We start from the raw sequence: 14,141 nt of genomic DNA, 5'->3' as shown, positions 1-14,141 counted from the left end.
TCTAGGTACTGTCTTTGATGGCGTCCTGTATATACGAGTAGCTAGGCCTTTGGGGGAGCTCAGTCGAACATTACTGAGCACCCCGAAGGTATGTCCTGATACGAATCAAGTCAAACATTACTGAGCGCCCCGAAGTTCTATTTTACTATGATGTACATGCAGTTACAACTTATAATGTACTCATATGCATTATGACACAACTATAGTAGTTCACGTAGAACGGGGAACGATTGATTGTGTACCTCCAGATCCACACTCATATATCCTCCCGTGCATTGCCTTCTGTCAGATTTGACGAGTTCCGAGAAATGTTTATGTAAATCCACTGCAAAGTGCACCTCTTGATTTGAGTACTCCTCACGTTAGCAATGGCTGTCACCACCAGAAGGTGGCAAGACTAATTCACAATAATTTAACAATTTCTATGACTCGTGCAAAAAGCGGGAAACTTGGTTCTGATTATACTTTTGAACAAAAGGTGTGTTGTGCCACCTAGACATGTTGGACTCAGGAAATATTCTGTCACACTCATACGAAAGCCTGTGTGTTCTAGCATAAATATGCTGTAAATAAGATTCGGTTTAAATAATGAGACTGAGGACACAAAGGTGAGGCGTGGCCCTCACCAGTAGCTCCGAACCGGGCCAAGGGCCGTTCTTGCGTGCGTGTAAAGGGAACCAATGGCGACACGCATGACATGAAACATAGCTTTCAGGCAGGTTGACCACGGTTCGAAGTGGACATACGCAAAATGGCCAGGGCCTTGGACCTAGTAGCAGCCTAGTAATCACCAGTCAGGCCTAGTCGGGAATCAATCTTCAATATTCAGCCTATATGCATTATGTCTAGTGGTATGGCCCCTTTAGGCTTACACTGCGGTTCAACCAGAACCTGGTTGAACGCAGCGTTGAAACGTTGAGCCCTGTTGAGCCCCAGGGACAAAGGGAGCATCTTTCAATAGGGGTTATATGCTCATAGTCAATTATCCCTCTAGCGAGAAGAGATAATTTGGTACTTTGATTTGTGGATTCCACTCGGTAACGGCTGGTGGATTGATTTGTGCCTGTCTTCAGATGATAAATGAGCGCTTGTTATGGAGATGAGGAGAAAACCGAGCGACCCGCGTGTTTGCACTCAACCACCATACCCCACGGGGATCTCTTGACTCTTGACTCTATGTCTGCCTGCGCCAGTTATAGGCTATATCTCATCCGTGCGACAAGTAGCGCATACTAAAGCTGGCACCATACTGTACTCGAAGTACGTCCAGTGGCCTCGATGGTGGCGGGGGGCGAACAATGGAAGGCGGGGGGGCGTGGGAGACAAACAACGTCAGGGTCCGTGCGTGAGAAATCTGATACATTTGCGACCCAAATATTGGACGTCGGCGAATTTTTTCGGTTGATTTCTGGATCGGCCCCGCGCGCTTCCTTTTGCTCCTCCACTTGACAACTCAATCGCATCTTCACCGTCGACAGCAACAGCGAGCAAGCCCCCTCCCCGTCGCCCACAGCGATCAGACCACCTTGCTCCTCACACCCTCAGCTGGTCCTCACCATCGCAACCTCGCTGGGCTGCTTGGCGGTATTTGTTCCAAGTGCTTATTTATCCCCATCCCACGCGTCGCGCACGTCGTCCACCCGTTGCCCGCCCATCCTTTCCTTTCCTCAACCTCTTCACTCGCCTATAACTTCCTAGCATCAGCAATCGCACATATCTGCATTTTTGGCAACTGTTTCATTGTATCAATACTGGCAACTGTTCGCACCGCGTCACCTAGTCCTCATCGCTCTCCTCCCCCGTTGATGTCCAATTTCTAGTCTCATCCCATTTCACTACGCTCAACATCGCTTCTCTCCACCTTCTACTTATTCAATCTGGCGTCCCAAACCCTTCCTAATCCTCCCGAAGAAGACCTGATCAATCGGTCCCTACTCGACTCACTTGAAGCTCAAGGCGACTCTGAGCCGTCTCCAAACACATCTGCAGATATTGATTCTTCTCACATGGCTCAGGTGAGCGCACCGCCATCTAACACGGGCTCTGGCATGTCCTCCCCGGAGGCTTTCACCCAACCTTCCACGATGATCCAATCCGACTCCCCCCATACCTCCGACTTCATGAAGCACACCGATGGACTACATCATCCGACTGATTTGAGCAGTCGATTTGCCCCACAATCAAGCGAATTATTTGCACAAGGTCCTGGTCACAGTCTCATTCCCCAATTTCATCCCTTCGCTGACTTGGTTCGCAATGCAGATAACAGCACTTTGTTGTTGAGATCACCTCACCAGGGTGGGCCCGGGTCTGGAGCGCTCAGCCCCCACCAGGCTGCCATGAATGAGTTCGCCTCTGGGCCTTTCAGGTCTTCCTTTAGTGCCTTTAATGGAAGCAACGGCTCGGGTACCGGCACCCCCGGCGCCAATGGTCTCGGAGGCACTCGCATGCGTCAGCAAAGCGTTCCCGCTACTCATCAGTCGTTCTCTAGTTCTGATGCTCACGGACCCCTGGGACTGCAACAGCAATTGTCTCAGCAAGGCATCCCGTCTAATTCGGCACCGTTTGACTCGCGTGCGAACGCATTCGAGCTAGGTAGCCCTACGTCGATCGGAGGTTTGAAAGGCGGTCAGCCTCAGCAGTTTATCACTGCCATGGACGCATTTCACTCCCATCCCATCAAGCCAAGTCCTCAGCAAGTCCATGACACTTATCAACACCTTAACACTCGTTCGGGAACTCAAATGTCATATATGAATGGGGTTCAGCTTCAAAGTCAAACTCCGTATGGTCCACACCTGCAATCCAACGGTTCTTCTGCAGGGCTGAGTGCAAGGGTGCTCGGTAACTCCGCTCAAATCGGTCTCGGCGCTGGCGCTGGCGCAGGCATGACGGCAGAAGGAAGTCCCGCCGGTAACTTACAGCAAGAGGAAATCTCGACGATCTTTGTTGTTGGATTTCCGGAGGACATGCAGGTTTGTGTTCATGCTTATGAGAATGACCAAAAAGTCTGACATATCACAAAGGAGCGAGAATTTCAGAATATGTTCACTTTTTCCGCTGGATTCGAAGCGGCGACATTGAAGATCCCAAACAAAGAGTACACAGCTTACGGCTCCTCCGGCGGTCCTACGGGTGTCACGACACCGTCGGGAATCCCCTTGCGCAGTAGCAATTCGTTCTCTTCTGCTTATCTTGGTGGAGGTTCCAATGATCCCTATAACCTTGTGACTGTGAATCAAGGTGGAGTCGTGGTCGACAATGGCCGAGATGGACCCACTACATCGTGGCCCCCTCTTGCTACCCATCCCCTCGACGATCCAAGTCCTTTCGGTTCTGGTCCTAGTCAACAGGGCCAAGGGGGGCCCGGGAGTCAGCCTCCGAGGAAGCAAATAATAGGTTTCGCCAAGTTTCGCACCAGACAGGAAGCCCTGGAAGCGCGCGATGTTCTTCAGGGGCGTAGGGTGGATATTGAGAAGGGCGCAATCCTGAAGGCCGAGATGGCGAAGAAGAACTTGCACACCAAACGAGGACCTGGCAACGGAGTGAGTACCAGCACTCCAACGACCATGTCTGCTGGGAGCGGTGGCGTTGCTAGTGGAGGCTTGACGGGCGTAAATGTTGCTGGTGGTATGAACCTGGGTAACATGAACGCCGACGCGCTGGCTGGTCTTGCCGCGAATCTTAGCCTCAACCATGCTAGTCTTAACCCATTAGCTGGTTTGAATGGTGACGCATCTTCGATTGCCCGTGGTCGCGACTTCAATTCCGTCGGGTTTAACGAGCGCGGTACCAGTGCGGGTTGGCGCGAGCGTCTTGGTGACAGCAGCGAGGATGAAACTGACGTTAACCTCAATCGCGAACGCAGAAGGGAGGCTCTTAGTGCAATGGGGCTGTCGCTAGGCGTTGGCCTGGGACTACGCGGTGCGCGTGAGCGTGCGCAAGCTGAAGAAGATCAAGAGAGGGATCGTTTCAGAAGGAAGGACTGGGACAAGGCTGACGTCTCTGGTGTAGCCGCACCCAGAAGGTTGCCAGGCCCTTCGGCAGCGTACGAAGCCTTCCACTCTGTCCCCCCCGGACTAGCACGCTACCCCAGTGGTGGGGCGGGTGGTATTCTTGCACAAAGCGCTTCTAGCCCTGGCGAAAGTGGAATGTCCAGCCCACTTCTCGGTCACCGTGATAGTGCTATCGGTCTCTGGGATCCCCCGTCTTTGCGTGACCGCGAAGTTCTCAACTCCTCTCAGCCGCTCTCGTTGTACGCCCGGCGAGGCACGATCGTCGCGCCCTCTTCTCAGGAAGGATCTCCGCCAGGCAACCAGGTCCCATTTTCTCCCCAAGAACTTGAGAGCGTGGATATGTTGCCTCAGCATCGTGCTGCTCCCAACAGAGCGATGAATGCTTTCGCCTCTTCGGAGGATCAACTGCGCCGAGAAGATCATCACATTCCAACATCTTTGCCTCCATCCTCCAGTGCGACATCTACCTCTAGCGTGGGTGGGGACGGCGATAGTGGCGCACCTCTCGCTGTTGCTACAGGCAGTCGTCAAGTTGTAGGGAGTGCTGGCCCTACATCCCCTCAGCTTCATTCCCCTTCCTCAAACACCGGATCAGCAACTTCTGGCGGTGGCCCCTTCGCTGGTTCTTTACCCCCTAGCATGTCCAATTCGAGTATCTTGACTGGTCCTGCTCCAAGAGGGACGGTGGTTGATCAGAACCCTCCAATCAATACGCTATATGTTGGCAACTTGCCCACCGGACCCATGCCAAATGGTTATCCTGCCGGATACTTAGAGGATAGCCTGCGAGAACTGTTTTCGCGCCAGCCGGGATACCGCAAGCTTTGCTTCAGGCAGAAGAGCAACGGTCCGATGTGTTTTGTTGAGGTGAGTTCGGTTTAATTTTGCTCTCCCAAGTTAACGTTAACGCACAATTGATGTCTTCGCAGTTTGAGGATGTGAACTACGCATCCAAAGCCTTGACAACATTGTACGGGCAAACCTTGAATGGTTTAGTCAAGAACGGCGGAATCCGCCTTTCTTACAGCAAGAACCCACTTGGCGTGCGCACGCCTACTAGCGCGGGCAGTGGTCCTTCCCTACAGCAACAACAGTTCCATGCTCAGCAAGGCGTCGTTTCCCCCTTCCCTTCGGAAGCGTTTCAGCCGCGTCATTCTTTTGACGTAGACCCTGGCCCGCGACGCGACAGCACGGTCACTTCACCCGTCCCTTCTGCCTTCAGTTTTTCGCGCTCTCCTCCGCCACCTCGATTTATATCCCCGTCTCCTCCATCTTCGGGATTTGGACTGGTTCCGCGGGGCGCCCATAGCTTCGGGCTGCCTTCGCCTTCCCACAGCGGAGCACCATCAACTTTCTCCCCTTTTGGCCTTCCCTTGTCGCCTCATTCTGCTTTTTCTCACATGCACAACTCGCAATCCACGATACCCGACTCATTGAGCTCTGACATTGCGTCAATGGCTCCTGATCATTCGCAACACATTCCTCACGGTGCGCTGTCGCCTTCTCCAAATGCATTAGAGGCTGCTAGGGCCGCCTAAGGGAGGAACATTTTCCACATTTTTTTCTCGCAATACGCATGCAAGCATCTACAGAGCATTCTGCAAACTATATATTGTGTACCTACCATCGCCATGATCAACACTCAAACAACTCAGATTGCATGACGTTTCTCATCTGTTCGGACATACCTTTTCGTCTGTTACTCATTAATCACTCCAGTTTACCACATTCTGTTCTGTCTGTTTTCGTTCGTGTCTGTTCTCCTTCGCTCCACAGAATCACCTATTCTACCACTGCCATTACCATCGTCTCATCACACTCGGTTCACTGATATCTCTAGTATATTACTTTACCAATTTGTTTGATCCCAGCCACTTCTGCATTTTGTTAGTCACAGGTCTTAACCTCCACCATCGCCCTTCCATGTTCGACTTTGCATACTTATAACGTGAAGTTACACACTTATCATTACTTTCGCTGAATATGCGCTTGCGCAGTATGTATACTACTTTACACGAGTGAATATGATATTGACGGACTTCAATTTGAACTTCATTGCACACTAGACGCGCCAGACTAGCATATACCTGCCTGATTCTAAGCATAAGTCGAGAAACTGTCGTTTACGTTAGCCTGGCGCTCGGCGTCATCGTTCTCTGCAGCTGCGGCGTTGACGTTCATATGAACAGGCATATGCGTATGACGCTTCGTGCAATTAAGTTGTCTGAATCATTCGAGCTCATGCACTCGGCAAATGCCGGAGTAGTTGATAAATGGCATGGTACACTTAGGATAAATGTAGTAAAGCGATTTAAAGTGATTCGAAGGCTTGTCAGGAGTATTGCGCTCCAGTCAAGAATGGACCCAGAATACGCGCCAGTCTTCAACTCTCTTACTGATGGCAATGGAGAACCTACCTCAACGGATCCGATGGATAGCGTGGAAGACATTACGAAACCCATGTCAAAGAAAGCCCAGAAGAAGGCAGCGAAGGCAGCGCGTATGGCTGAGATCAAGGTGGAACGACGGGCTCGGGAAAGGGAGGCAAAGAAACGGAAACGCAAGGAACGTGCAGAGGCTGAGCGGGAAAGAGGAGAGGTTGGCGATGTCGATGAAGAGGGAGACGAGCAGCAGAGGACCAAACGACAGAAGCTTGCCCGATCATCTGCACAGCAGACCACGTTTAATGCTAAAGTCGTCGTGGACCTCGGTTTTGATGACATGATGATCGACAAGGCGCGTCTTAAATGGTTTCTGACTTTCAACATCTATCTGAGCGGTACCCTTCCGTGATTTAGGAAATTGTGTCTTTGACCTCACAGCTCGCTTACACTTATGGTGCCAACCGCCGCGCCTCGCACCCTTTCTCGGGTCTGATATTTACTTCTCTCAATGGACGCACAAAGGCACGGCTAGACAGTATGAACGATTCGTCGTACAAAAGATGGACTAACGCGGAGTGGTGGGAGGAAGGGTACGAACGGCTATGGGCACCCGTTAGCACAGAAGAGCCTCAACAACCACTAGACGACGAGAGCGAGCAGTTGCCTCTGCTATCGAGCTCGCATACTCGTTCGAGGAAAGAGGATGTGGTGTATCTGACGGCGGATACTGATGAAGAGCTCATGGAACTCAAGGAAGGCGAAGTGTACATCATTGGAGGAATTTGCGACCACAATCGGTATAAAGTAGGCATACTCAGCTCTGACTGGACCTGATTTTGAAGAAGTGGGGTGCTGACTGGACGGCTAGAACCTATGCCTGAACAAAGCGAAGGAGGCAGGTATCAGGACAGCCCGGCTTCCGATAGGCAGATACCTTGCCTCGCTAAAGACACGCAAAGTCTTGACGGTGAACCAGGTACGTGGATTGCCGTCTTCGGCCATGCTGTGATGTTTTGGACGTGAAATAGGTGTTCGAGATACTGCTGAGATGGACAGAAACCCAGGACTGGGAGGGCGCGTTCTGGAGTGTGATTCCAAAGCGGAAGTTCATCAGCGGTGAAACCGACAATGTCTCCGCGGGACCTATAAATGAAAAGGAGGAAGAAGTGAACGATCAAGAGCTCGCAGAGCGGGAACCTGATTCGTAAACAGGACGACTGTGACAAATGAGGACCAGCAGATACTGGCCGTTACTTTGGTGTAACTTTAGGCGAATGTATTATGACTCTCCTACAAAACCTCGTTTAAGCTGGTCTCTCCCGTCCCGCGCTCTAACGGCTTCGGTTGATTGGGGGCGGGTTTCCAGCCAATCTAAGGCGAAAGTAAGCATCAGAGCAGACGGGGAAGGCGAGGCAATTACCATGTAAATGACTTGGAAGGTAGCTGGGATATTGCCTTCCTGTGTACCATGCATTTCCTTGTAGATTGCCGACGCAGCTGTCAACGTATCTCGACTAATGATGTGCCTTCTGTAGAGATATTAAATTATCATCTTGAAGGGAATCAACGAGACAGACCGTCCCAGCACGCTATTACTTTCGCCCATGTCGCGGAGGTCATCTAGCAGCTCCCATATACTAGGATATTCTACCTTGACCTCGTCAATGTCAACAGTCAAGAGGGTAAATCCAGCGCGGGAAAGCAGGTTAGACATGTCCTTGGTGTCTAGTCATAAATCAATACGCGGTCTGCGAATTATAGCGTCAACCTACCGGTCATGGGGGAAATATGAGGTGAGATGCCACCTTCCCGCTCAACTTCAGCAAGCTGGAGAGCCGTCCTGTCCATCTGACGTCAGCGAGCGTTGATACATATCCATCCGGGACATTAACCTTAGCTCAAAGAGTGTATCCCCTCCGAACATAGCCGCTAGAAAGAGGCCATCTGGCTTCAGGGATTCTTTCACCTGTACGAGAACACCTACGCAGACGGGATATGTCAAGTTGAGCTCGGGGAGAAGGGGAGGGAACATACCTGGAAGGTCATTGACCCACTGAAGGCTCAAGCAAGACATGACAGCTTCTTGGGAGTTGCGGGGAAGGATATCGAGTAAAGCTTCCTCGTCGGCATTTACTCTCTCGACTTCCACTGTAATATGCGCGCTCTAGCGATGTAAACCGTTGATGTTTAAATGACTTGCCTTCAAATTCCTCGTCAGGGTCACGATTTAGAGTTTGTTCTGGATTATTAAATTGTCAGCACTCGAGTATACCTTTTTCGAAGAGAGACTTACCACTCGAGTCGATCATGATGACCTTGCGCGTCTTCTCAGGATCTAATAATTTGGACATATGCCCCGGCCCAGAACCAAGGTCAACTATAGTATCGAACTTGCGTTTGATATCCTGTAGCACAAGATATATGTTTTGAACAGTGAACAGACAAGTCAGACAAGCTGAGACTTACCATAAGTCGCTCCATGAGCCTCTCTGCTACCTCCTCTCTGACGTAGTCGACTGTCCTGCTTCGAACGCCGGCATCTCGGGAAACGGCACGGTCTTTCTGCATGCGTTTAGCATTTCTGTCAAAGACTTGATAAGGGGCGGCTTTGGGGGCGAAAGAGCTGGGTGACTCCGTCGCAAATGTTCTGAAGGGTTGCGAGCGGAGGAGCAGCCGTGTTCTAGAGGTGAGGCTAATGAACGCCATTGTGGAGGACCAATAGGATGGAAAAGGCAAGAATGTTCTTTGACGCGTTCCCCGGTGTCACGCCAACCCACGCTCCCTCTAGTCGCGTCTCCGAGTCGCCAGTGGCAGTCTCCTGTTTTCTGCTGACTCCATCATTCCCTCTCCTGAGGCGAGGCAATGGAGAACGGCCAACCAAACCATGGCGCGCCGACCAGCAACTCAGCAGTTTCCGTCAACACCAACGTTCCGCCCTTCCTAGACGAGCGCCGCTACAACTACGCCATCGCACACATCCAGCGAGCTCGTCAACAGCTCGACCGGTACGAAAGTACCATCAACAATTCCCATCAACGCTATTTGGAGGAGACCATTGATCAAGGCCGGAGAGCACAGTCAGTCTTAATGGCTATGGCTTTTGCGTAATCCTAACGTATTCTAGGCAAATGCTACAGATCATGTACGCAACTCAAGCTCATGGCCAAGCTCCAGGCCAAGCCCAGGTTCAAGCTCAAATTCAAGCGCAAGCGCAAGCTCAAGTTCGAGCTCAAGCTCAAGCTCAATCTGGGTCAAACGCTCAGTAAGTTATCGAATCACTTTTATTGGAGGTTCATGCTCAACCTAGCATGTTAGATCAATCCAAGCACCTCCGAGAGTGGCTTCAGTGCACCCTGGCTGGTTTCCTCCACCAAACTCAGCGGCTGTTGCTGTTGATCCTCGTGGTAACCAGGTCCCATTGACGGCTCGCTCTGACAGCCCTCGCATGATGAATCCTTTTCATGCGGTATGTTTTCCTCCAATACTCGTATCACGAATCTAATAGTATTGTCGACCTTTGCCGCCATTTCCTAGTCGGCACCTATGCAGGATGGTAGAGCGTTTTCTCAGGTGGGAGCACAGCAGCGAGTGCCGCAGTTTGCACACCATCAGGGACTTACACAACAACATGTAAACCCCACTTCGCATCCCCCTCATCCACCGGGTTTCCCAAATCCGGACCAAATTCCGCAAGGTCACTCCATGGCTCGAATACCTATGAATCAGGCATCGGCCATGGCTAACTATTGGGAGACACTCGGACGAATCACCCAAGCCCAGCAGTCTCAGCAACAACAGAGTGCGTAGAGCTAGCCTGCTTACGTGTAACCCAGAACTCTGATGATTTGTCTTTCCACAGAGCAACAATTTAATCCTCAGGTCCAGCCTCATAATAATCAAACGCCATATCATCTTGCCACCACGACGAGTTTGGACAATGCGTTAGGCAATACATTTGGAGATCGCCCCATTGGAGCGGCACAGGCCAATGGTGCTGCTCCCGCCAACAGATCGTCGTCAACGCATGTTCGCCAGACGAATGATACTGATGGCTCTGGGCAAAATGTACGAATGCAAGAAACTCAGCTCGAGTATTCCAGGAGCGAATCTCGACATGTTCAGTCATCTAGTCCACCTATCGTAAGTTTGCCTACTGCCGAACTGCAAAGGAACACGGCCGGCTTGTCTTCCTCAATTCCTGGCGCGGCCCAAAGCAAAGATGCTCTTCTTCCCAAGCCAAGTGAAAGTTCTTTCGCCATTCCTGTGCAAAAGTCAATCGCCCCTTCAAACGTATCCGGTACTGAATTTCCCCATCGTGAAACTGCCGTTCGTCAAAACCCTGCGCCACTCACCTTACAACCTTCTCAACCCGGTGGGCAGTCACAAGACAACCGTGCCCCGCCAGAGCCTACCACGACGTCTCTGAACACGTTTGCCAACAAACCAGTCCGTTTTGAGGCTCCTTCAGAGTCTCCTATAGCTACGCAAACGGGCCAACACCCAAGGCTACCACACCATGCAATTCGCTCGCACGCACTTAGACCATTATCCGAAATGAACTCAAGTCAGCACACCACTGGCAGCATCCATGTTCCTGGCCCGTCCCAACGCATTCCAAACCTAGCTTTAGTGCACAATCAGTCTCCGATAAATGCTGCCCGTAGTCTAGATCCATCCTTGTATCGTCCCTTTAGCTTCTCTAATCACCCGCTTCCACCGAATGCTGGACCCGCTCCACCCACAGTCGACAGCGAAGCGCCCCGGACCAGTCCTCGGCAGCGCTCGCCAGAGGCAGGGCCCTCATCACCCGCTCCAGTGATAGCTGCTTTATCTCCTCCCGAAACTCCTTTGAAAATCCGCGCCTCCCCAAACCCACGGACACCCTCTCAGGCTGATATGCGGCGGCTCGCGAAGGATATTCAGCGTTCTTTGAGAAGACCAGGTATGCAAGCGCCCGGGCAGAGGCTACCAAGTGTCAATGCCTTAGGGCCCAAGCCCATAATTAAATCATCTCAGCAAAGTCAAGAGCCATTGTTGGATTTCAAGCCTAGGGACGCGTCTTCTGTTGACAGCCAAACTACGGAGGTGGACATGGCAATTCACAATTCCGCACCAGTAGCGTTAATTGCTGCACAGGATGAATCTTTGGGTAAGCAGCACGCTGCTACTGAAAGAACATCTTACTGACTCTCCATGCCATTAGGTGCCAAGGAACTCCAACCACAGCTACATGGGGCCGATGCTGCAGTGGAGACTTCTCGTGGCTTTATGGTTGGCCAGATTAGGAATAGTCTCCCAGACTCGTCGTACGCAATCACGCAACCGACTCCAAACCAAGTCCCTCTTTCACCGGACGGTGGTCAGGCCAAGGGAAACCCCGTGAGTAATGATGATGGCGAGCATGAAACTGCTTTCGTAGGACCTTTACCGCAGCCACCTGAGCAAATTGTCCTCGAGGGTTATCAGGAATATGTCAACCCCTCACACCTACCCTTTCCTGAGCCAGCCCCGTCACAGCCGCCTACGGTACACCCTACTGTCGACGTTGACATTCCATCACAAAGATATGGCCACCTCTTGATCGATGATGATACAATAGCGAACAGCTCCAACTACCCTAGTACACTCATATCCCCTTCGTTCGGCGAGGCGCCGTTCGACATAGCGATGGAGTACACGACCTCTCACAATGATCAAGAATTGGAGTTGGGACCGTCGACACGGATAGAAGAAGTCATCGCTTCGCCTGTACAGTCTACGTCAGGCCGCGTTCATGAAGTTTCAGTCGTCCATGAAGCCATCTCTCCATCACAGTTTGGACCTGGTCATTCAAACCAGAGTCCTGTCCAGGAGCGCGTTCGTCCGCCCATTGCATCATTGGCAGGTCCCTCGCAGGCGACTCACGTTCATGAGGTCAACTCAACAGAACTATTATCGTTTGGTCACACTCAGGAGACTCCCATTCGGGAAAAGAGTGGTACTCAAGCTGCAATCAAGACCCCATTATTCCTGCATTCCCCGACCCCGTCTCCTGAGCCACCATGCTTGCCGGCCGAGTTGACTAGTTCGGCTTTGGATGTGATAGACCTCACAGCTGACTCCCTAGCTGATGGCGACCCAGTTATCCCTTCCCAGGCTGATCCCATTGCAGCAACTGCGACCAAGGAGTACACTGTGATCTCTTCAAAGAGCAGCTCCGCAGCTGCCGAATCCACAGGAGGGCTTGTAAGAACTTCGACCAAGCGTAAGAGAACTAGTGACACGAGAAAATCCTTCTATATCCTCGTGCCTACACCTAATTGGCTCCGCCGAAAGCGACGAAAGGCTGGCGGAGGACGACCGGCCAGGTTGGGTGGTGAACATCAAAAATGTATGTTTTATTCTGAGCCGTCTGACTTTGTTTAACCACGCTGACAGCGCACAACTTTACGCCGGAAGAGCAGCAAATACTCGAGGCCTCAGGACAAATGTTGCGGGAACGTCCATGTTTGTGGAAAGACTGTCAGGCGGTGATGAACTCGGGCGATAACCTGTTCCTTCACATTATCAGGCATCATGTACCCACTGAGGTAAAACAAAATGAAGTTCCAATACATAACAATGTTGAATAAAATTTCTAGGGTGTGGTGCAATGTCGGTGGCAAGACTGTAATCAGGTGCTCGCCTCAACCGGGACCGTAGTGGAACACCATCTGGTCAGCCATGTACTACGTGTTATGCCATGTCCTGACATACGTAAGGAAGAAAATGGATTTTAAGAAGTGTTCATACTCACAGATGACCTCCGTAGATTGTTTTGAGGATTTCAGCGACCCGATTGACCTACTTCAACACAACAAGCGACATCAAAACGATGACCGATACCTCTTCAAAGTTACCAAGCCATATCACCCCATTGTTGCTGCTGAGCCAGAGGGAATTCCTACTATAATGCCTTCTTATCAGAGTGTACCCCGGCGGATCAGCCAGCATCCCATGTCTCGCCAGGATCACGACCGTATTGGACAAATGGTAACCTGTGGGAGCACATTCTGTTCGGCGTCCGGCTCACACTTGTGTCCAGGTACTGAGAAACATATTTGCACCGGTGGGGTTGAAACTGAGGAAGCAGAACGCGCCCATGCGCACCCGCGGATCGCGACTGCTATATGAGCAAGAAGGAAGTTCTCACTCAAGGCCGGACGAATACGACTTCCTTGCTTCGCTCTCTTCCGGGCCAGCCAAGCTAATGCTTGCTGACATAGACAATCATGAGGTAACGAAGATGTGTGAGGCTGACCTTGTACTTTGGAGGGGCGACGACTTGTGCTGGAATGGGCAAGAAGAATTCGGCGTCGCCATGGAGAACGAGGACGGGACTAATTTGGAGGGCCCAGACGGGCTGATCAAAGGAAACACGACCGGGAAGGATGCCGATCCGGATGTTATAGAGGAGGAGCGAGATCAGACGTTTGCACGCAGCCGCGGCAGCGAGATGTCAGACGGGACGGACGGGCGGAACGTAGGCGAGGAGGAAGACGTGGCACTGATGCTAGAGCCATAGAGGTTGGGAAGAAAAGATTGATGAACTTCTCCGGGCGTAGATGGTTGTGGCAGGTTGTGGCTGGTCGTCGCGACGTAAACCTGTTATGCGTTTGTTTTCACATGTGGATATGTTACGATGGGTATTTTGGATGATGGATTCGGGATGAATTAAGCGAGATATTCTTTTGGGCAGCAAAGTGTGGTCAGATGGTACCAA

The 14,141-nt window shown here is 51.5% G+C and overlaps 3 protein-coding genes across 3 annotated transcripts; 2 read left to right on the top strand and 1 right to left on the bottom strand.

The window, feature by feature from the left end:
* Positions 1–1,419: 1,419 nt before the first annotated feature.
* Positions 1,420–6,047, top strand: CONPUDRAFT_81796 (uncharacterized protein). Its single transcript, XM_007769484.1, has 3 exons — positions 1,420–2,202; positions 2,263–2,975; positions 3,027–6,047. Exons 1-3 carry the CDS (start codon positions 2,007–2,009, stop codon positions 4,896–4,898), a joined length of 2,781 nt encoding a protein of 926 aa, XP_007767674.1. The 5' UTR covers positions 1,420–2,006; the 3' UTR covers positions 4,899–6,047.
* Positions 6,048–6,352: 305 nt separating this feature from the next.
* CONPUDRAFT_136795 (S-adenosyl-L-methionine-dependent methyltransferase) lies at positions 6,353–9,106 on the bottom strand (the record flags this gene model as incomplete). Its single annotated transcript, XM_007769803.1, has 11 exons — positions 6,353–6,753; positions 6,816–7,204; positions 7,269–7,771; positions 7,821–7,929; positions 7,978–8,125; positions 8,173–8,240; positions 8,293–8,380; positions 8,435–8,548; positions 8,601–8,639; positions 8,694–8,805; positions 8,867–9,106. 9 exons carry the CDS (start codon positions 9,104–9,106, stop codon positions 7,691–7,693), a joined length of 999 nt encoding a protein of 332 aa, XP_007767993.1. The 3' UTR covers positions 6,353–6,753; positions 6,816–7,204; positions 7,269–7,690.
* On the top strand, positions 9,063–14,118 carry CONPUDRAFT_143709 (uncharacterized protein). Its single transcript, XM_007769802.1, has 11 exons — positions 9,063–9,132; positions 9,189–9,477; positions 9,525–9,662; positions 9,716–9,866; positions 9,935–10,199; positions 10,260–11,549; positions 11,604–12,770; positions 12,818–12,969; positions 13,021–13,135; positions 13,191–13,411; positions 13,464–14,118. The coding sequence occupies exons 2-11, from the start codon at positions 9,263–9,265 to the stop codon at positions 13,941–13,943; spliced, it is 4,194 nt and encodes a 1,397-aa protein (XP_007767992.1). The 5' UTR covers positions 9,063–9,132; positions 9,189–9,262; the 3' UTR covers positions 13,944–14,118.
* Positions 14,119–14,141: the final 23 nt, after the last annotated feature.

This window comes from Coniophora puteana, assembly GCF_000271625.1.
Source record: "Coniophora puteana RWD-64-598 SS2 unplaced genomic scaffold CONPUscaffold_5, whole genome shotgun sequence".
NCBI lineage: Eukaryota > Fungi > Basidiomycota > Agaricomycetes > Boletales > Coniophoraceae > Coniophora > Coniophora puteana.
The sequence above is the reverse complement of the archived record's forward strand: the minus strand, read 5'-3'. Positions and strand labels throughout refer to the sequence as shown.

Excerpts from the sequence above, each read along its gene's own strand:
- CONPUDRAFT_81796 (XM_007769484.1), top strand. The coding sequence starts at position 2,007 with ATGGCTCAGGTGAGCGCACCGCCATCTAACACGGGCTCTGGCATGTCC. Across the intron at positions 2,203-2,262 it reads AAGCGAATTATTTGCACAAG|ATAACAGCACTTTGTTGTTG; the intron begins GTCCTGGTCACA and ends TTCGCAATGCAG. Across the intron at positions 2,976-3,026 it reads GATTTCCGGAGGACATGCAG|GAGCGAGAATTTCAGAATAT; the intron begins GTTTGTGTTCAT and ends CATATCACAAAG.
- CONPUDRAFT_143709 (XM_007769802.1), top strand. The coding sequence starts at position 9,263 with ATGGAGAACGGCCAACCAAACCATGGCGCGCCGACCAGCAACTCAGCA. Across the intron at positions 9,478-9,524 it reads GATCAAGGCCGGAGAGCACA|GCAAATGCTACAGATCATGT; the intron begins GTCAGTCTTAAT and ends AACGTATTCTAG. Across the intron at positions 9,663-9,715 it reads CAATCTGGGTCAAACGCTCA|ATCAATCCAAGCACCTCCGA; the intron begins GTAAGTTATCGA and ends CTAGCATGTTAG.